At 40.3% G+C, this 21,625-nt stretch overlaps 1 protein-coding gene across 6 annotated transcripts in view; it reads left to right on the forward strand.

The window, feature by feature from the left end:
* LOC131687346 (octopamine receptor Oamb) overlaps positions 1-21,625 on the forward strand; it is a 356,370-nt gene that overhangs the window by 213,211 nt on the left and 121,534 nt on the right. The window contains exon 7 of one of the 6 annotated variants that reach the window (XM_058971451.1): positions 15,800-18,047. The exons of the other annotated variants lie outside the window; for them this stretch is intronic. Coding sequence (XP_058827434.1) covers positions 15,800-16,695 — 896 coding nt within the window. The 3' untranslated portion in view covers positions 16,696-18,047. Of the gene's footprint in view, positions 1-15,799; positions 18,048-21,625 lie in introns of those variants that run through there. 6 annotated transcript variants of the gene reach the window in all.

A 21,625-nucleotide genomic window follows, 5' to 3' on the forward strand; every position in this document is an offset into this window, starting at 1 on the left:
AGCGCGGGATGAAAGTTGTCAAGTGGAACAATCACGCTGGATGCTTCATTGACGGAACATACAGGTATAATAGTTTCACTAACAAAGACGAGATCCAGAAAGCGTGACTGGTGGTTAGGAATCATGCTTACTTGACTTAGCCCGTTGAAAGCAAATCCGTCCAGTAGCAAACGACTGGCGATGTTGGTTGTCGAAGCAATCGGGTCCGGGTAAGCGTATCCGTGTCGTGACGGCACCCAAATGAGTCCTGGCTGATTGAAATCACCAAGGACAATCATCACGCCATCCGCGCCAGCTTGTGAAGAAGCGTTATTCACAGCATCCATGTGAAGTTGCATGATATTGCAGTCGAGTCGCTTTTCAGGAGGAATATAGACAGCACCAATATAAAAGTTACTCGATGGAGTTGTAATTCTAACCCAAACAGCCTCAACACTGGTTAAACTACCGACATCAATCTCACATGAGGCAAATGCGGTGGAAACAGCAATCAAAACTCCTCCTCCACGTCCGCGAATACTGTTGCCACTATTTCGGTCCGCACGGTATACGGTGTAAGCATCGCCGAAAAGCTGCACTGATGTTATACGCGCATCGAGCCATGTTTCGGTGAAGACGCAAACATCGTAGTCACCGTCCACAGCAGCTAAATACACGTCATCAATTTTCGTCTTAAGCCCTCTCGCGTTCTGATAGTAAATCCGCAAACCATCAGTGTCATGTGAGAGGTGTCGTGCTGCATTCCAAGTTTCAGGACTGTGGGCTCGATGATCACTATCACCGCAAATAGCGCGGGGAGAGCAGGATGTACTGTTGTCAGGAAGGGGAACAAGCTGCGATGTAGATGGAAATGAGAATTATTTTTTTTCACTCGAGTTCACAGTGGCCGAAAACATTTCTTCTTCCAACCAGATCGTACCGATCACGTTTCGTACAGCCGATCACTCCGGAATTTTCAAAGTTCGACTGGAATTCCGTCCGCTTGGGAAAGTTAGACTCAACCAGTCCTGCGCAAAGTAGAATTTCTGGTTGAAATGTTGAGACATTTGAGATTTTTGGTCTTCCTGGAAACGTTTGAACCTCCTCATTTGATTATAAATTTCTAACATAAGAGGCTGTTTGCCTCGACTTTGTGTCAGCACTTTCTCGAGCTACTATATTTGGGGGCCTCTCAAGTGAAAAATTAGCCTTTAAAAAGAATCTTCCCTGTCTATAGTTTTTAGAAGCAGTAACAGATGTCCCCAGAAAGGCTCTTCCTGAGCCAAGAGAACATAATGATTTGTCGTGGTATACGCCATTATCATAACCGCCCTACTGATGAGAGCGTTTTTTAAGGGACTGCTGGAGATTTTCGGGCGCTGTTTGTACGCGGGGCTTAGTAATAGATTGTGTTGATTTTCGTCGAAAATAGGCACAATTTTCAGCATGCAAGGGTACGGTGCAAAAGGCAAACATATCTTATCGTAAAAGACGTATTTAGGCAAAGCGGTTCCACCAAAGGTCACCGGATACGAGTTCGAAGTGACACGCAATTTTTGTCTCATTCCGTGTAAGCCAATCAGGCCCTTTAGTGGATCGACATACGCGAACCTGTGACCACACCGTCGATCTCAACGCTGTAGGCGGGTATGTAGATGCGGTAGTCCTTTCTAAAATTCTTGTCGCCAGTAACACGAAGGTTTTCCCCAATCCGAGCTTATCTAGGTGAGCCGGTATCGGTTGCGGCTGAACTTTTCTGATTCAGTTTCTTAGAATACAATAGCAGATTATCTTTGATCCGAAAGAAGATCAGATATGGTCTGACTGAATTCAATGGGTATTATTTCAAACAGGAAATCAAAGTCTTCGATGACGAATCTTGTTCGACATTCATTTTACCACCAGCAGGGTCTTTCTTAGCAAAGTTCATTTATGTCCGAGCCTAAATTCTGGCGCAAAGTGAGAAAGTTTACCAGTTTGTTCCTCATATTTCTATGCGTTTTGTGCTCTTGATTTTTTAGCTTCAAGTCACTAATTTTGTTAGCTAGTCCTTTCTCTTTTCTGCCATTTGAGCAATTATATAGTAATATTGGTCCATTTCCCTTATTGCATGCATGGAGACATCATTATACGAAAAGTTCTCACCTCTGTTTGTTTATGTCCGTACTGCCCGATATATTGTGATTCCATCAAATTGAAACGGTTGTGTACGGTTGTCCACGTTTCTTCCTTATTCAAGGTTCAAAAAAATTCCGTTGATTAAATTATTCATTGAATGAATAATTTGATTGCCATATAATTTTGAATCATCTTTATTTTGTACGCTGCACAGTTGGCCTGGCCGCTTTAATAATGACAAGAAAAATTGTGGACGAACGTCTGCAATTTTCCAGGATCCCTACATGTATTGGCTGTGTATGTGTAGACTAGACTAGTACTGCCCGATATACTGGGATGTGCACTGGCATCACATCCACAAAAATAAAGAGCTTGTTTATGCTTCTGCAGCATCTTATAAGGGCATCGATTTCGGAAGATTGTACTGTATTCATATCGTTAGGAAAGTAGATCGATTCGATCACCATCTCCTGCTTATCCCGAGCTGTCGGTACTTCCACAGTCAATGCAACGAATTATTTCGAAGAGTAGTTCACCTTTCTGAGTGCGACAGGTTTTCACTACTTTCTCCCCCAACCGCTTCAACTCTGGATCATCTCGTTCATTCCGAAGAAGCTCAGCGTACGTCATTCCTTCCTTCGTCTCGACGATTAATGATTTGCCCCTATTTTTTCCCCGACGGAGTTTAGGCATCTCTTTCTTTTCCTTCGGAAATTTTGGCTTCGCCTTTTGTTTTACAACCGTTCGCCAACCGCTTGCTTGCTTCCGATCAACTTCTTACTCATTTTTCGGTTTTTGGGTCTTTTTTTACCTCTCCACGTGATTCCGGAAGCCTACTCGCCAGTTCGGGAAGGCGTCATTCTTTCCTACTGAGGGAGCAGAATAGCGCAACTGTCAGTCCCGTAGCGTAATATCGAGACCATTATCCGTGTTTTGTGTCCGTTTTACTATGCCTTTCAGTTGACGGGCGCAAAACCCCAGTTGAGTCTGCCCGTGCTTTAGAAATACCTACAGAAGCATGTTGTCAGATGTCCTAGCGGTAAAAAACGCATTACGTCTATCTGAAATATGAAACGTGTGTGCCAATAAAACATAAGTAGCTATATAGTCTCATCACCCTTAGTACCTACAAAAATAAATGCCAACGGTGTCAATGTCGTTCACGAAGACAAGAAGCGTGTGAGATCTCGTGATGATGCCTCCATTCCTTGGCACATCCGATCTTCGTATCACGCCTTCGAGAGCTGTGTTGAACAATAGATTAGATTAGAAAGTGCATAGCCGTGCTTTAACCTTTCCATCGTAAAAAACGAGCCGGATGTATCCCAGGCTATTTTGATGTATTATTTTGACCCATCCAGCGTCATACGAATCAGCTCAATCAGTTTTATCTGCCACAGTTCGATTCATTTCACTGAATCGCACACCGCCTTGAAGCCCACAAATCGAGTGCAAGTTGTATTCCCTGGAATTTATCCACAATTTGCTGCAGTGTAAACATATGGTCCCTCGTTGATCGTCCTTCTCGAGAGGCGCTTTTATATTCGCTGATAAATCGTTACGCCAAAAGGCGCAGTCTGCTAAACGGAACACGGGAGCGTACCTTATAGGTGGCAATGTGGATCGTTCTTTCGTTCGAGTTTGTGACACTTCTTGAAGAGAGGTTATATGAGGTCTTCTAACCAATCCGAAGGTAGTTTTTCCTCCACCCAGATCATACCGATCACGCAGTGAATTGCTTCGTACAGCCGCTTACTTCCGACATTTAACTGTTCGGTTGGGATTTCATCCTTCCCAGCGACCTTATCATTTTGCAGCTCTCGAGCAGCTTTTCGCACTTCGTCTAACCTAGGTGAATCAGTAGATTGTGGAATTAACTAAACTGATGGAATTGTTTAAATCTTGAATTTTGTAATGTTTGCTGAATTCCAAATATTTTAATTTGCTGAGCTTGTTAAATTACTGGGTCATTCCGCACGAAGTGATTTGCGGATTTGAACCAATTTCGGAGGAATTATTCATCTATGATATGATAATTCATTCCCCTCGGGCTATGGGGGCATCCCTCGTTTTGAAAAATTGCCAAAACCCTTGATTTTTTTTTATTATATATGTATTTGAGAGAAAATTTACCTTTTATTATTTAACTAATAAAATCGCATAGTTGGAAGCACTGCCTTCAAAAATTAATATTTTTTTTTGAATTTCTTGAACAACTTTCTTCAAATTCTTGCAGTTTGATTCTAGAGTAAATGGAACCGAAAACATAATCAAATGAAAATCAAGGGTTTTGGCAATTTGTCAAAATGGAGGGTCTTTCCATGGCCCGAGGGGTGGTTCAATTGACACAAAAATTTGGGTTTTTATATATTAACCCTAGATGAACAATCCCTCCAAATTTGGTTCAGATCCATGAAGATCGATTCAAATTAGTAAATTTTTGATCACTTCGCGCAGAATGACCCTACTGCATTAGCGGAATTCTAATTTGGCTGAATTCAGCGGCATTTGAACAATTTCAAGTTATAAAATTTCTAAGTTCGTTTCATTTCCGGACTACCGCTTATTTGATCAAATTCCTGATTTGCTAATTTCTTGAATTGGCTCCATTGTTGAATCGGCAAAGTGGCTGAATTGGCCAAATAGCTGATTCCGTTCTTAAATTACTGAACTTACTAGATTATAAAAAGATTGGATTTTAGTGTTTCGGATTCTCTAACACCACCTTAATGTTAGTTATACAAGCTCAAACCAACACCAAACACTAGTAGCGCAGAATTCTTGAATTTTCTTGTTTCAGGTTTCGGTAGAATTGGAGGTATTTGGTCTAATTCCTGAATTAGTAATTCCGCTGAATCGAGACTAGATCACTTAATGGCGAAATTATTGAACTCATTAAATGGTTAAATATGCTGAATTTGTTATGATTGAAAAGAAATGGTTAGAATTTTATGCCATCTGCTCACTCCACCTTAGAGTACCGCGTATATGTACCCTCATCAGACGTAGAGATTAAAGGTGTGGTCACCGTCTGAGCGGCCGAAAATCTGCTGAAGCGCGGAGTTAGCCGTCAGACTAGCATCAAGTTTGCCTAAATTTTGATGCTGTTTTCAAGTCTGGAAGGACTTTTTTGATTTTTTTCGCCCAAAAAATAATTCAAGTCAGCTCATAATATAAACTGGTCGATTTTGTGAACGGAATGGCTGCACAAATGTCTCCAATCTCAACGTACAATTAGAACTACGAGTGGCAAATACTCATCGGTCGATGAAGTGCTAAACTAAGTTTTGATATACCTTTTCCTGGCTGCGAAAGACCATCTGCCAGAGATACTTGAAGGTAATTCTTTTGCGGATACCTTCAAGGTGGTGTGCTGTCACCACTCTTATGGTATCCTGCAGCCAATGGCGCGTTGAGATAATTTAGAGAGCTTTTCGCCTATTGCCAAGTTTAAATTTAACCAAGGAAAACCTCATTGCAGTTTTTTTTGTACTCAATATTCGGTTAAGCGTACTAAAATTTAGGTTAAATTTATCTTATTTTGGGCATATTCTAAACAACTCTTTAATACCTTTTTAAACAGAATTTCTTGACTGAGTCGAATATCTCGTTTCGTTTTGGACCAAACTCAAAAGTATCCACATTTAGAGTTCTTTAACCGTTCCTTTAGGTCAGCGATTCTCAACCAGGGGTTCGCAAAAAAAAAAATATTTATCTCGGCTGAAAATAATATTTGAATAATGAACAAAATGGATGTTAAGCTGCGGGGTCCGCAACAACCCTGGGTAATCACGAAGGGGTCCGCGGGACGAAAAAGGTTGAGAACCGCTGCTTTAGGTTATTTTATTTTCCTGTGCACACATACGATCCCCTGGGCATCATATACATGCGTCAACATTTTACCGGATGAATAGAATACAAAATCACGTTTCAATAGCTATTCATTAGGGGTAGGAGCAATTCGACCGACCTCCTTCTCCTATCTATGTGTATGTATTCTTAAGCGCCGCCGCATGCGACACACCGGACTGAAACACACTCATCCCAGTAGGCGAAGCGCTTCTGTGTCCTATCCCTGTCCGCAAAAGGGTCACAACGCATTGAAATGAATATTTTCCATGAAATTGTAGACGATGGTGTCTGGTGCACCGGAACCATGGCTAACTAGATATATAAACATGTTAGGATGACAGATTTGAATGCTCCGTATACCTGAATATTTGTTCTTTTCAGAGACCGGATCGAAAGGTATTGAAGAATGAGGCTTGCAAAGAGCAATCGCCTCAATTGTTATTCAATTAACATTCATTCGGATGACATGGTCGAAAAAAAGACAACACGACTGCCCTAAACACACCCTAGCAGAATTCCATCGACTCGTCCCTGGGGATCAGGATGCAACCCCGGTCGGTCAGCCGAGCGTGTTAAGCTGCTTTCATCACGAAGCAATTCATCAAAGCTTTGAATGGGTTGTAAATATGTCCCCGAGCCCGGGGTCCGACAACCGCGCCTCCCACCGCCGCCGCCGACGATGACGAACGGGAACGGTAAATTGTGCACATGTCAGCACATGAACAGTGGTCGCGTGTTGTTTACATATTTTGCATGGACGGCGGGCTGGCGCAGAAGGCCATGCGAAAGGAACCTAGTTGCTGGTCATCGTAATCGAAGTAATCCTGGACCGTTCGTCCGGCCGTCCGACGAATCGATCGTAGCTGCTGCTGCTGAGAGTGACAATATTTTCCATTCACGGTAGCGGCCCAGTTTCCTGGAACTAGGAAGGAATAGGGTCGGAGAGGGAAATCGATCCGAAAGCATCGTCAGCTGGGTAGCCAACGCACACCGGGATATTGATATAGCTTCGTTCGACCGAAAATTATCTACCGCGCGTAGGTACATATTGCGGAACGAGATAGAGCGAGAGAGGGCCATGGCAACTGCTTGCTGTTTGTCAATAGATTTTTCGCAATATCGGTTGCTAAATTTGGGTTTTAGGAATGGGCTTGTTTTGCAACTGTGGCCTAATTTTGATTCCATGCTTGCGGGGCACAAATTTTTTAGGGGAATTTTCAGGAATAGTCCTGAACAAAATGCTAGGGGAGCTTACCACAGCCTATTTATTTTTTTTTATATTTGAAAAGAAATGTTTGTATGAATTCGATGACTATTTTTTTTTTTAAATTTAATTCAACTATAATATTTTTTAGAAAATTCCTTAGCTTAACTATTAGCTCAATCCCCTGGTCTGAAATAACTGTCAAGGGGTTTTTTTTTTCAATTTGTTTATTTGATAAGGCACGTATGCGTTACCTTAAAGGTGCCATTTTTTCATTGTTTTACATTTTGAATTTCTTAAAACTAGGGGGTTACACATTTCAATATTATTTTGTTTTATATAATGAAACTAAAAAAAACTTTACAGCTAACTTATACATATAAAAGAGGGGATAAAAAATTATTCGTAAGATCAGGGGGACGGGTCATTTTGTGTGTTCTTTGTATAGCAATTCACTTTATGATTTTTAGAAGGGAGATTGTTGGAGAAATTGATTATTAACTAAGCGGAACATTTTACAAGCTTATTAGCTACAAATAACTAGAGAGAGTGGTTCAAGATTAGGGAGAATTAATTAGGGCTATTTTAAACTAGTGGTACTGTTGGGCATTTCTTAACGAGATTAAATATTGATCAACTAAAACTAAAGATATTCAAGGGGAGAAGGGAGTGAAGTCATACATCTGTGTATCAGAGACATGGGAGAGACGGAGGACAAGGCCGACAGGGGGAGGGGGGGGGGGTAGATTTAAACTTTCAGTTTCCGGCATCAGGAATCAACGGCCAGGATTACAGATTCGAACGGATGCATCAAGTATTGGGACGCCGGGCGGTTTTCCCTCGAGTCGGCAGGGGTTCCTCCAGACGATTTCGTAGTACGGCTCAGATACGGATCGGAAACACACCGCGTTGCGCGTGTGATGTTGTACTGTAGATCTCGTGTTGTTGGTTCATTCGACAGATGTTTTGTCTCGTCTTGGAGTCGTACCAAACCATCGTTGGGGTACGGTAGGCGGAAGAGGGCACTTCTGGGAATGATAAGAGAAAAGATAGGGGCATTTAAATTTGGATATTGATGGTTTTGAGGAACGTGTATATAAGGGACATGTAGAGAACATCGCGGCTTGCTAGTACATCTCGAACCGGGACATTGGGTGATCTTCCTCGTGTCCGAAGGGAATCGAATAGTTGAGATCTGGCAGAACAGTACTCGGCGCATGCCCAGACAACATGTTCGATGTCGTGATAACCGTTGCCACAAGCACAGATACCGCTATCCGCGAGCCCAATACGTCGGAGATGAGCGTCTAGCGTGTAGTGATTGGACATGAGCCGAGACATCACGCGAATGAAATCCCGACCCACATCCATTCCTCTGAACCAAGGCTTCGTTGATACCTTCGGGATGATAGAACGTAGCCACCGTCCTAACTCTCCATTGCTCCAAGATGTCTGCCAACTTTCTGGCGTCCTCTGACGAGAGATATTGAAAAATTCATTGAAGCAGATTGGTCTTTCGTAGATGTCACCTTCTAAAGCGCCCGCCTTAGCTAAAGAGTTCGCTTCTTAATTACCCGGAATGGAGCAATGCGAGGGAACCTAAACTAAGGTAATCTTGTACGATCTTACAGACAAAGCACGCAGGCGCTCCCAGATTATCCCCAGACAATATGGAATGTGCTTTCTAGGTTTCATTGAACGGAGAGCCTCGATTGAGCTGAGGCTATCCGAGACAATAAAGTAATGATCGGTGGGCAAAGTATCAATGATCCCAAGGGTATACTGAATAGCAGCAAGCTCTGCGACGTAAACTGAAGCAGGATCATTGAGTTTGAATGAGGCGGTGAGGTTTTGATTGAATATACCGAAGCCAGTGGAGCCGTCGAGGCTTGACCCGTCGGTGTAAAACATCTTGTTGCAGTCGACTTCTCGAAATTTACTATGAAAGATGCTTGGGATCACTTGCGGACCTGTGTGATCCGGGATTCCACGAATCTCGTCTTTCATGGATGTGTCGAAGAATACAGTTGAATCAGAAGCATGAAAGAGATTGACACGGTTGGGATAGTATGAAGAAGGATTGATATTTTGTGCCATGTAATCGAAGTACAAGGACATAAATCGGGTTTGAGAATTGAGCTCAACAAGCCTTTCGAAATTTGCAATTACTAACGGTTCAAGATATCGCATCGGATGAGCAATCGATATGAGAGGTCCCAAAATCGATTTTTCAGCGGAAGGACCCGCCCGCCAGCACTTCTAAACTCATCGTATGTGTCGAGTGCATGCAACCCAAAGCAATACGCAAACAACAATATTGGATTCGCTCTAGTTTGATGAAATGTATGTTCGCAGCGGAGCGGAAACAGAAACTCCCGTACTCCATCACCGACAATATTGTTGTTTGGTACAGCCTGATCAGGTCTCCTGGGTGGGCACCCCACCATGCTCCGGTTATTGTACGGAGAAAGTTGATCCTTTGCTGGCACTTCTGTTTCAGATACCTAATGTGACATCCCCAGGTTCCTTTAGAGTCGAACCAGACCCCGAGATATTTGAAAGTTGAAACCTGAGCAATAGTTTGACCCATTAATTGAAGCTGTAGTTGCGCTGGTTCACGCTTCCTTGAAAATACGACTAGCTCAGTTTTCTCCGTGGAGAACTCGATACCTAGCTGGAGGGCCCAAGCAGACAAATTGTCCAAGGTATCTTGCAATGGTCCTTGCAGATCGACGGCTTTGGGACCTGTAATAGAGACCACACCGTCATCTGCAAGCTGCCTTAGCGTGCAGGAATTGACAAGACATTCGTCAATGTCATTCACGTAAAAGTTATAGAGAAGGGGGCTTAGACATGAGCCCTGGGGAAGACCCATGTAGCTAATTCGTGATGTCGATAAATCACCATGCGAAAAATGCATATGTTTTTCAGACAGCAAGTTTAGCAAAAAGTTGTTTAGAGTCGGTGAAAGACCATGCTGGTGCAGCTTCTCAGAAAGAATTGTGATAGAAACTGAATCAAAAGCCCCCTTTATATCTAGGAAAACTGATGCCATCTGCTCTTTGCTAGCATAAGCCATTTGAATTTCTGTTGAGAGCAATCTGACAGTAAGCCATTTGCTTCAACCCAATTGTCGAGGCGAAACAAGATCATTTTCTCGAACAACTTTCGGATACAGGACAGCATCGCAATCGGTCGATACGAATTGTGGTCGGAGGCTGGTTTTCCTGACCTTCACTTGCCTCCAATCGTGTGGGACAATGTTAGCCTCAAGAAACTTATTAAATAAGTTCAACAAGCGTCTCTTGGCAGAGTCTGGCAGATTCTTCAACAAGTTGAATTTGATTCTGTCTGGGCCTGGAGCTTTATTGTTACACGACAAGAGAGCAAGTGAGAACTCCACCATCGAAAACGGTGTTTCGTTCGCGATATCGAGAGAGGACGCGGCGCGGTAGATCTTCTGTGTCGGGGCGGAATCCGAACAAACCTTCTTGGCAAAATTGAATATCCAACGGTTTGAATATTCCACGCTCTCGTTAGTACTGTTTCGGTTTCGTAAACGCCGGGCCGTACTCCAAAGAGTGCTCATCGATGTTTCTCTCGTTAGTCCGTCGACGAACCGGCGCCAGTAGCTACGTTTTTTGGCTTTTATCAAACTCTTCATGCGCGTTTCCGCCATCGCGTACTGTCGGTAGCTAGCTGGCAGCCCGTCGTCCCGGAAGGTCTTATACGCAGCGGCCTTCTCCGCGTACACGTCTGAGCACTCTTTGTCCCACCATGGATTGGGAGGACGCCCGCGTGAATTCGCGTCTGGTACGCGTTTAGTCTGAGCTTGAATCGCGGTATCGAGAATCAAGCCAGCCAGGAACCCGTACTCTTCCTCCGAAGGAAGCTCTTGTGTCGATTCTTCTTTTTCGGATATCGCGGACGCGTAGCTCTTCCAATCAATATTTCGTGTGAGGTCATACGAAACATTGATTGTGTTCGGTGGCCCTGAACCGTTAGCAATATTAATTACGATTGGCAAATGGTCGCTGCCGTGGGGATCATAGACTACCTTCCACATGCAATCTAACCGCAGCGATGTCAAGCAGAGGGACAGGTCTAAGGCGCTCGGACGCGCTGGAGGGGCAGGAATCCGTGTCATATCACCCGTATTCAAAATGGTCATATTGAAGTTGTCGCAAAGCTTATGGAGTAGGGTGGATCGATTATCGTCATGAAGGCAACCCCATGCCGTGCCGTGGGAGTTGAAGTCACCTAAAACTAGCCTCGGTGCGGGGAGGAGTTCCGCAATATCGCAAAGCCGTCGGTGGCTAACTGAGGCTCTAGGGGGGATGTAGGTGGAAGCAATGCAAAGGTCTTTGCCTTTAATTCTGGTTTGGCAAGCGACAACTTCAACGCCTGGTGTCGAGGGGAGGTCGATCCGATTGAAAGAATAGCACTTTTTGATCCCCAAAAGTACTCCTCCGTAAGAGTCTTCTCGATCCAAGCGAATAATATTGAAATCGTGAAAGTGTAGGGTTATTTCTGAAGTGAGCCATGTTTTACACAATGCAAATGCATCGCATTTCAAATTATTTAGTAAGATTTTAAACGAATCGATTTTCGGGATAATGCTTCTCCAATTCCACTGTAGAACAGTGATTAAATCCTTGACCTCGTTCGATGAATTAGCCATCGAAGGATACAATCGCTGAAAGTAGGGGCCATTTCGCAGTGAACTGCATCAAAAATGTTTTTACTGCGGAGAGAAAGCTCATCAAGATACTTTTAAGGGGGTCAGAAATGTTTAACGCTGTAAGAATCTGGTCCACAATGTCAGAGAAATTTATTAAGCCAGCGCTGTTTTCTTTCTCTGGCTGAGATATGGGAACACTTGAGGTTTTTGATGTTCCTGGAAGTGCTGGGAACTCCTTTTCTGAGCTCAGGTTACTGAGACCGGGAGCGACTTGCTTCTGTTTTGCACCGGTACTTCCTTGAGTAGTTATTTTAGGGGGGCCATGAAGACACCTTCTGGCCTTTACGACGAAGCTTGGGAGAAGAAATGTTCCTCCTTTTTCTATTGCTTCTAGGCACAGCAGAAAATGTTCCCTCCTGGGGTTCATCACAGTCGCCTTCGTCAGTAGACAAGTTGGTATAGATGTCCGTAGAGACAGGTGGCGTAGCTATCTTAAGCATTTCTGCAAAAGATCGCTTAGAGCGTCCCTGAAGGGAACGCTTAAGATTCTCCTCGCGCTGTTTGTACGCGGGACATGAAGGGAGATCATGTGGGTTTCCCCCACAGTAGAGACACTTTTCGACATCTCTACCACAGGAATCATCCGCATGATTCCCACCGCATTTCCCACAGCGGACTTTATTGCTACAATGGGAGGCTGTGTGTCCCAATTGTTTGCAATTAGTACAGTTCATGACCCGCGGCACAAAGAGGCGAACAGGTAGACAAACCTTGTCAAAGAGGAGGTAATTTGGCAGGGCAGAGCCGGCGAAGGTCACCCGATAAGAGTCTGAGTTGACGTATATTTTTTTGCCGTCAGCTGCGACTGCTGCTGAATGCAAACGTTTGCATTCCAGTATCTTCACTGGCTTAAGCATGGGGTCTTTGAAACAGCCAGTCCCATCTTTTAGCAGGTCCTCGCAATTCAGACTCGAATCGGAAACGACCCCACTGACTTCAACCCTGCTAGCTGGAATATACACCCTGTACTCCTTCGTAAAGGGCACGTAGCCAGCGATATCGTTTGCCTGAGTTGAACTGTTAACCACCACCCGAAGCTTATCAGGGCGAATTTTCGATATTTCTGTCACGGCCGAATACCGATCCGTCAGAACTCGAGAAATCTGCAACAGATTCAAACACTTTTTTTCTTTGGTCCGAAAGAAGATCACAAATGGCCCGGTGGCCGAGCTCGGATATACCTTGAGCCGGGGAGCCGATTTTGTTTCGACGTCCATCTCACCTTGAGATGAACCGCCGTCAGGGGAAGTCATTTTTGCACGGGCCTATTGCCCTGTGCACGTTATTAAGACAACCAAGAAATGGAAACGAAAACTAATACTTAGCTTGTGTAGGTAACGGTATCCAGACGGCTTACTAGAAGAACACCGCTTCACTTGTCACTGACCGGCTAACGGTACTCAGACACAGAAACACAAAAGAAGGGAAAAAATACTGAAACCTCAACTAGGCGTAGAGTGTGCAAATAACCTTGAACGCGGATTAACACTATTTGTCGCAATAGAGTGTACGGACCGATGACAAAAGGCTTCTATCTAGACTGAGTGCTCGATAACGAATGTATAACGGTTTTGATTCAATATTCTCACTAAATTCAACATTTCGGCCCCCGATTGCGTATTTCGGCTACCGATTTGACTTGAATTGTTCGGAAAAGCAGCGTAAAGAGTTTTTTTTCCTCACCGCTCAAACCTGCTCATTGTGAAATACATAATTCATGTACTTTGCAGCGATGTGTACGCTGTACAGCGGACTGCCATTCCCCAATGGGAAATCCCTCCCCGCACATTACCATTAACAGGATACTTCCCACTGCAAACAAGCCACATAAATCTGCCCCACGTATCGGTAGCAAAGCAAAGTTGATGGACGGACACGCGTTTATCGGTTCCATTATCCGGAATCGGATTCCGGTAAACTGGGTCCATAATTTACACCGCAAATGGAATCCACCCCACAATGAAAATATCACCATAAATCATCCTCCATATCCGGCTGGTGGTGCTGAATTATTTTTCACGCTAACACGCTCACATACACAAACAGAAACACGCCACCATTTTCAGGCCCTAGAACGTGACAAACGATAAAAATGAACAATTTTTGATTGGCTTACATTTGATGATTTCCGAACGAAAAAAAAAAGAATTGCGTGCATTTATTACCGAACGTGTTCGTGTTGAGTATCACCTGTCCTCTGTTTTCCCCGTCTTTTCCAAGTCTTTCGGTCAGTTCCGTTATATAAATAGCATTCGAAATGGATGTAAAAAATATTATCATCAACCTTTACCTTTCGTGTTTGTGAAATGTCATTGCCCTACCCTATTCCCAGATATTTTTCTAACCTCAAAACTTCATCCATTATCACATTTGAATGTTTCTTTATTACAAATTACCTATAGAAAATCGCATCTCATGTTGATTAATCGATTTGGTGAACTATTTCTATCTTTCTCCTCTTAACTATCAGAAAACATTTTATATTTAGGTAGAGTAACGAGTGATAACCATCTGTAAATACGTTGTGAAATGTACAAAGCTGGATCTTACCTGTGTTTCCGTACATTTTTTCGGTAACAAAACAAAACCGAAAACGTGTTCCAGTAGTAGTTAGAAAATTGCAATTATTATCCTCTCACTCCGAGGAGGACTCCACATAAACACACAGCAACACGCGACTTGTCTTTTTTCTTTCGCATTCTGTTATTAATCTGACAGCGTCACCACTTTTTCGCCAATGAACACTTGATCGAATGAAAAAAAAAACACCAACACAAACGACGCCGGTCGTGTTTTGTACCGACTCATGCCTGGCTACCATTTATTTACGGACCAACATACGCACGCACACACACAGCAATCACTGTTGCCAGTCCGCTTGTGACGAGTACACTTAAAACTTTAAATTTTAAAAGCAGCAAGTTCCGAATGCAAGTCATCAACCCGCAACCTTTCTGGTCCAAGTTCTCTGTTCCAAAGTAGACAAATTTGGTTTCCCTCCTGTTTCTGTTTTTCTATGATAATTCGATTCGTCGCCGGTAATTTCTGTTGTTTCGTTTCGTTCCGTTTCGTTTTTTGTTCAATTTAGTAATTGGAATGCGACTCTTTTGCTCAATGCTCTTTCTATTTCCTTTTTTTTCTGTTTCCGTTTAGATTGTTCGGCATTTTGCGTACCATATTTCAAAAAAAAACCTACTTTTCGTATGCCGATGATAGTTGACACCAGTTTTATCGGAATGCTGTTTAATTATAGATTTCAGTTTGTATGATATATTATGAAGAATGCGAAAAAAACCAACAGGGAAAATGTCAGTCAATTTCAACTCTGTTAGTGTGTTTTGTAAATGGAAAATGACCAGTTGAAGTGCATGTTTTTTTATTGTCAGAAAGTTAAAGTGTTTTGTATACGCCCCCATCAAACAAAAAAAGTTGAATGTGAATGAAATCCTACAACAAACAAGTGTCATGTGCTCCTCAAACATCGATACAGATGTAAGTTGAATCATAAAATTGAAGCGTACACGTAGATTTCACAACAACACAAGAAACCCGATACAAAAAATACACAACTACACCACACGCAACATACCGAAACGGGGAACGGATGATATCGGAATGGCGTCACTCACATCTGTCATCACACAAGTGCCTAACAACACTAGCATTTGTCACTAACCAACAACAGTCACAATTTCATCGAACCGGTTCGCTCTCACCAATACTACTTCTACAGGAATTGACAACACTGTATAAACTTCCTCGAATGCGAGCTTGCCACTCAAACACACACGCGCACACAAACACACCCGAGTCGAGCAATGGCCCTAAATCAAACCTTTTTTTTCTTTTTCTTTCTCTCTTCCTTCCGTGCTTCGACCATGGGTTGCGTGTCGTCGAAAAAACAGGTGGCAAAAAGAACAACAACTTCGACGACAGCCTGACACTTCGGATGCACCGAGGCAAGGGCGTCGGAGCACTGATGGCTTCAACCATGCGAACGCACAATATGCTCCTCGAAGGAACGTCATCGTCGTCTTCGTCAAGACCAACTACTGGTAGCACAGCAGCAGCGGTTTCTTCTACTACCGTTACCACTACTACTACTCCGGGAACCGGTCCCGCCGCCAATCCACAAATCTCGATCTCCTGCCCCAGTGGGAACACATCCCATCTGACAAGTCCCACCGCTTCCATCAACTCATCGCTGCAAATTGCCCTACAACAACAACACCAGCAGCACCAGCAACAACAACAACAACCACAACACAACGGCGGCAACTCGCGCCAATCCAGCGGTAGGGACTCGCGCCGCAAATCCGTCTTCAAGGAAGCACCGGCTGGCATCTCGCGAGATCTGTCACCCAACTCGTCGAAAAAGCTGGGCAAAAAACACCTCAAAGTTCAGGTCAAACGCTTCCGCATGGAAACGAAAGCCGCCAAAACGCTTGCCATCATAGTAGGCGGCTTCATCCTGTGCTGGCTGCCTTTCTTCACCATGTACCTCATCCGGCCCTTCTGCAATGACTGCATCAACGAGCTGCTCTTTTCCATCCTCTTCTGGCTCGGGTACTGCAATTCAGCCGTGAACCCGCTAATCTACGCACTGTTCTCGCGCGATTTCCGGCAAGCCTTCAAACGCATCATTATGCGCTGCTTTTGCTGGAAACGCTTCAAGGTGAACCTGTTGCGAAAGTCCTCGACGACCGCGCACAATACCAACAACCACAGTTACAGCCCGTCGGCCTTTACACCGCTGGCGTCGACACCGCGAACCGAGCTGGACAGTTCCGTGTTTAGATGACCTTCGTTCAGTTCGTTGGAAGCTTCGACGCAGCAGCCGCCACTGTTCAGTGCCGCCAGGAGACCGCTGCAGTACCTGCAGCGATCGATTTCGGTTCGAACTCCTCAACGTACATCGACGGGCGGGTTTAGGGGTGGTCGTGGTGGTGCCGTGGACAATATCTGCCACCCGATTGTGATGGATCATCAGAGTTTCGGAGTGGCGAGACTGAATCGGTCGGTGACGGCGACGTCCGCTCAGAAAGAGGTCGGTATTGTTGAGGAAGAGATGGTGAGGAGTGGCGGGATGGTAATAGGCACCGACGATCGGGGTGGGAAGTCGATTACGAGCTTGTAAGGAGTTAGGGGACTTCCGGTAGGTATTTGTAGCAGCAGTAGAATCGCAGTAGGTGATTTCAGGGGAAGGCGAGTGATTCGGGTGGATGGCGGAGGTCGATGATGACGGTGGTTTGTGTGATTCTAGATCTGAACGATGTCACATAACTTTTTAAGAGGGAATTGGAGAAAATGGACGTTTACTTCCTCTTGCGTAAGCAGGTAGTCCGCTATGTACTTAAAACCTTTAAATATTTCACGGAGCACATTGCAAACGTTTCTAAATATGCTAAGCTATCTCGTTGAAGTTCAGATCTTAAGGTTTGAAGGTTCAACGCAATTCTATACGGGTTCTTGACTAGCTGTACGAATCCAGCTAGCATCGTGGAGCTTCGTCGCATCGTGCGGGGTATAACGATATATGAACAAAACATAGTTCCATGTTTATTATACCGTTCTCCAAATCATTATGGAGTTTTAAAGCTTTCACTAAGTTACTCAGTTGGAAAGAAGTATCAAAATTGGGACCTTTTTACAGGAGGCTACGAGAAGTTCGTTTCTTGTTTCAAAATATTCGAAAAATCAATTACAGGTAAAAAGATTCTATATGCTATAATGCTCGTTTTGCCCCAATTCCCCGTTGTTTTGTTTGAACCTATCTTCAAGAGTGGCTATACAACTTGAAGGAAAACTGAATTCGGCTGATTAGAATTGGTTCTTTCCTACGAAAACCGAGTCGAAGAAATAGACTTCGGAACGTTCGTTTGACTCCACGGATCGTTTGAACCACCCGTTTTACTCCGATTCTTCACAAAACTCAAATTTTTAGATGAACTGGACACCACATCTGGATAGGAGGCTGAATGCGGATGATCAGTTAGTTTATCTTTCACGAAGAAAAGCTTCAACGAGCGATTGCAGACAATTTTTGAATTTTCAATTTTCAGAATTTAATTTTATTTGCTATTCAAATTGTTTACCCTATTTTTTAATGTTTTCCATTTCATAAGCTATTTTTAATTTTTGTGAATTTTTTGACATATAGTTTTTTTTAACTTTCAAATTCTTTAATTTAGAAAATTTCTTGATTTTTCAATTTTTCAATTTTTTATTTTTTTATTTTCTTATTTTAATTTTTTTATTTTTTTTATTCTTTGATTTTTTAATTGTCAGTGTCTTATTTTTTCCCCGCTTTTTTTTTCATTTAATGATGTATTAATTTTTGAATTTTCTAAATCTAAGATTCCTTTAAAAAAACATAATAGACATTAACCCGCAGGAACATATTGCTTGCCATATTGACATTTTTCGACCAAATTTCTCCACTTGAATTGACCTGTTCGCATCGAATTTCGCTAGATTTTCGGAGCAGCGTGTACTCAGTGCACTTGCGCGACTGCCGAAAAGTTAAGAAATATTTTATTATCCAAAAATTAAAATATCAGGAAATTTAAAAAAATGAAGCATCGGAAAATGAAACAGAATTAAAATTAAAGAATTTAAGAATGAACAAAATTTCAAAAATTAGGAAATTAAGAAAAAAAAAGAATTAAAAAATTTCGAATTGAGGAAATAAAAAATTATTGGATTATAAAATTAAAATGTTTAAAAACTTATTAAGAATTGAAAACTAAAGAACAAAAAAATAGAAAATTAAGAAATTGGATAATTGAAAAATAAGAAATTAAAGAAATTAAAATATTCAAAAATAAACAAATACAGCAAAATTTAAAAATGACTAAAATTTTAAAAAATAAGGAAATTAAAAAAAAATAAGATTAAAAAAATAAAAAATTAGAAGATCGAAGGATTGAAAAATTAAAAAAAATGGAATTGAAAATTAAGGAAAGAATTACTAAATTATAAAATTAAAAGATAAAATAATTGAAATCTGCGAATTAAAAAAATAGAAAATTTTAAAAATTTATCGTTTAGAAAAATGAAAGAATCAAATAATAAACAAGAAATTAAAAAATCAAATGGCTAAAAAAATTAAAAATGAGGAAAAAATTAAAAAATAGCGATAAAAAAATTTAGAAACAAAGATCATTGAAAAATTAAAAGAATAAAAAATTGTAAAATTATGAAATCAAAATATTTAAAAATTTGAACATTTAAAAACTGTAAAATTTAAAAAATAGAAAATGAAAAATAAAAAAATTAGAAATATAAAAAAACTTCAAAATTAAAAATTTAAAAAATAAAAAAATTAAATAAAAAAGGAAATTCAAGCTGAATATATCAAAAAAACAATTTAAAAACTTTTAATCTTGCTATATTAGAAAAAAGTACATTAAAAAAATAAAGTCTAAAATAAAAATATTAAAAAATAAAACATTCGAAGATAAAATAATTAAAAAACTGCCAAATAGAGAACTAAAACTTATGGAAAGAACCACAAAATTATGAAATTAAAAGGTTAAAAAATCGAAATACAAAAAATTTAGAACAAATCAAACAAAAAAAAATTTGAAAATTTTAAAATTGACGGATCAAAAAAAATTAAGAGATTGAAAAATTAAGAGATAAGAAAATCGAAAAATAAACCAAATTAAAAAATCAACGAATTTCAAAAATAAATGAAATGAAAGATTAAAAAATTTGAAAATAAAAAAAACAAAATATAAAAATAATAAATAAAATTAATAATAAAAAAATTTAAAATTAATGGATTGAAAAATTTTAGGGGATTCAAAAAATTTAAAGTTTAAGAATTAAAAATTGAAAAAGGAAATCTGTCATAAACTTTAATAAAAATCCGGAATTAAAAATTAGAAAAAAAAATAGAAAACGAAAAATTAAAAAAAAATCTTACATTATGAAATTAGGCAATAGAAATATAAAAAACTAAAAGTATACAATTTTTAACCAAAAAGATTTTTTTTTTTCAAATTTGAAGTTAAAGAATTCAAAACTGAAGAACAATTTAAAAACGAAAATGTTGCAAAATTAAAAAATTCAATTATAAAAGGATTAAAATATAAACAAATTAAAAAAATAGACAAGAATTTAAAAAAAATGTTACTGCAAAAATTTTAGTCAAGAAAAATTAAATAAAAAAATCTTCAAGTTAAAGAATTAAAAAATTACGAAGTTAAAAACTAAGAATTAAACAATTTAAAAATGAAAATGTTGAAAAATTAGAAAATACAAAAATAAAAGGAAAAAAGAATATTAAAAACACAATTCACAATGAAAAAACTATAAAATTAAGAATAGAAATGCTAAACAATTATAAAATTAATAAATTAAAAAATAGCAAATTAAGTAATTAAATTAAAAAATATTATAGGCGGATGACCCAATAGGTTAAAGCCTTTAAATAAATAAATAAATAAATAAATAAATAAATGAATGAATAAATAAATAAATAAAATATGATATTCAAAAAATTGTTTATGAGAGAATTGATTGAAAAATTGAAAATTTTAAGGATTTAAAAAATTAAGATATTGAAAATTTAAGAGATAAACTGAAAAATTAAATAAATATTAAACAAGAAAATATTAAAAAATTACGACGATTAAAAAATAAAAATACTGAAATATAAAAAATAAAAGATTAGAAGATCAAAAAATTAAAAAAAAACTGCAAAATAGAGAACTTAAAGTTAAGGAAAGAACTGCAAAATCATTAAATCGAAAGGTTAAAAAATTCAAAAAAATAGAACAAGCTAAAAAATTCGAAAATCCAAAGGGAGGATCCAAAATTAAAATCCAAGATGCGCCAAGATCCGAAAGTCAAAATCATAGATCCGAGATTCAAGGTCCAAAATTCAAGATGCAAAATCTTAAACCTCAGCACCGAGAACATGTTAACTACGACACGAATTCCAAGAATTCTGGAAGCTCTGGAAAACCATGATTCCCGTCTCGGTCGGTGATTGTAATTGGTATCGGAACGCTTGTTCGTGATCCTCTTGTAAAACTTCCGCGCGTCGTTCCTAGAGAAGCTCCCCCTTTGTGCCCGCAAGCGCCATTTCTTCGTTTTTTGTCGGCTGGTCCACATTAATGCTGTTTTGATATGTAGCCGCTGCAAACATTAGACTCCTTTCTGAGAAATCAGATTGGTGATTAGAGTATCTAAAGCCAAGATGTTAAATTCAAGATCAAAGATCCAACATCTAATATTTGAGATATCCAAAAACTGATGATGATCTTAGACCTACGCTTCAATATCTTAAATTGAAGAACAGAGATTGTAGTACATATATAGCAAGATTCAGAATGTTAAATGGAGTCATGATCCGAAATCCTAGATTCAGGCTCCGACGCTCAACATACAAAATCCAAGAATGTAATTCTAGATCCTTGCTTCAAAAGTCCAAAGCTCAACATCCAACATCTAAGATCCAATTCCCGACAGCTAAGGACGACATTCAACATTCCAGATTCGACATCAGAATTCAAGATTCGAAACTCATGGTCAGAGATCTGACATCCAATCTTCAATCAAATCGCCCATGATCCGAATCGAAATTATATTTTCTTCACATTTTCACAACACTATCAAACACCATTGACTCGAAACCTTAGATCTATCCGAGCTCGGTAGAGTTTAAATGCGTAACCTGATAGCCAAAAATTTTCGAGAAAGTCCAAGATCCGGAATCCCAG

The sequence above is a fragment of the Topomyia yanbarensis genome, chromosome 1, assembly GCF_030247195.1.
Source record: "Topomyia yanbarensis strain Yona2022 chromosome 1, ASM3024719v1, whole genome shotgun sequence".
Taxonomy (NCBI): Eukaryota; Metazoa; Arthropoda; class Insecta; order Diptera; family Culicidae; genus Topomyia; species Topomyia yanbarensis.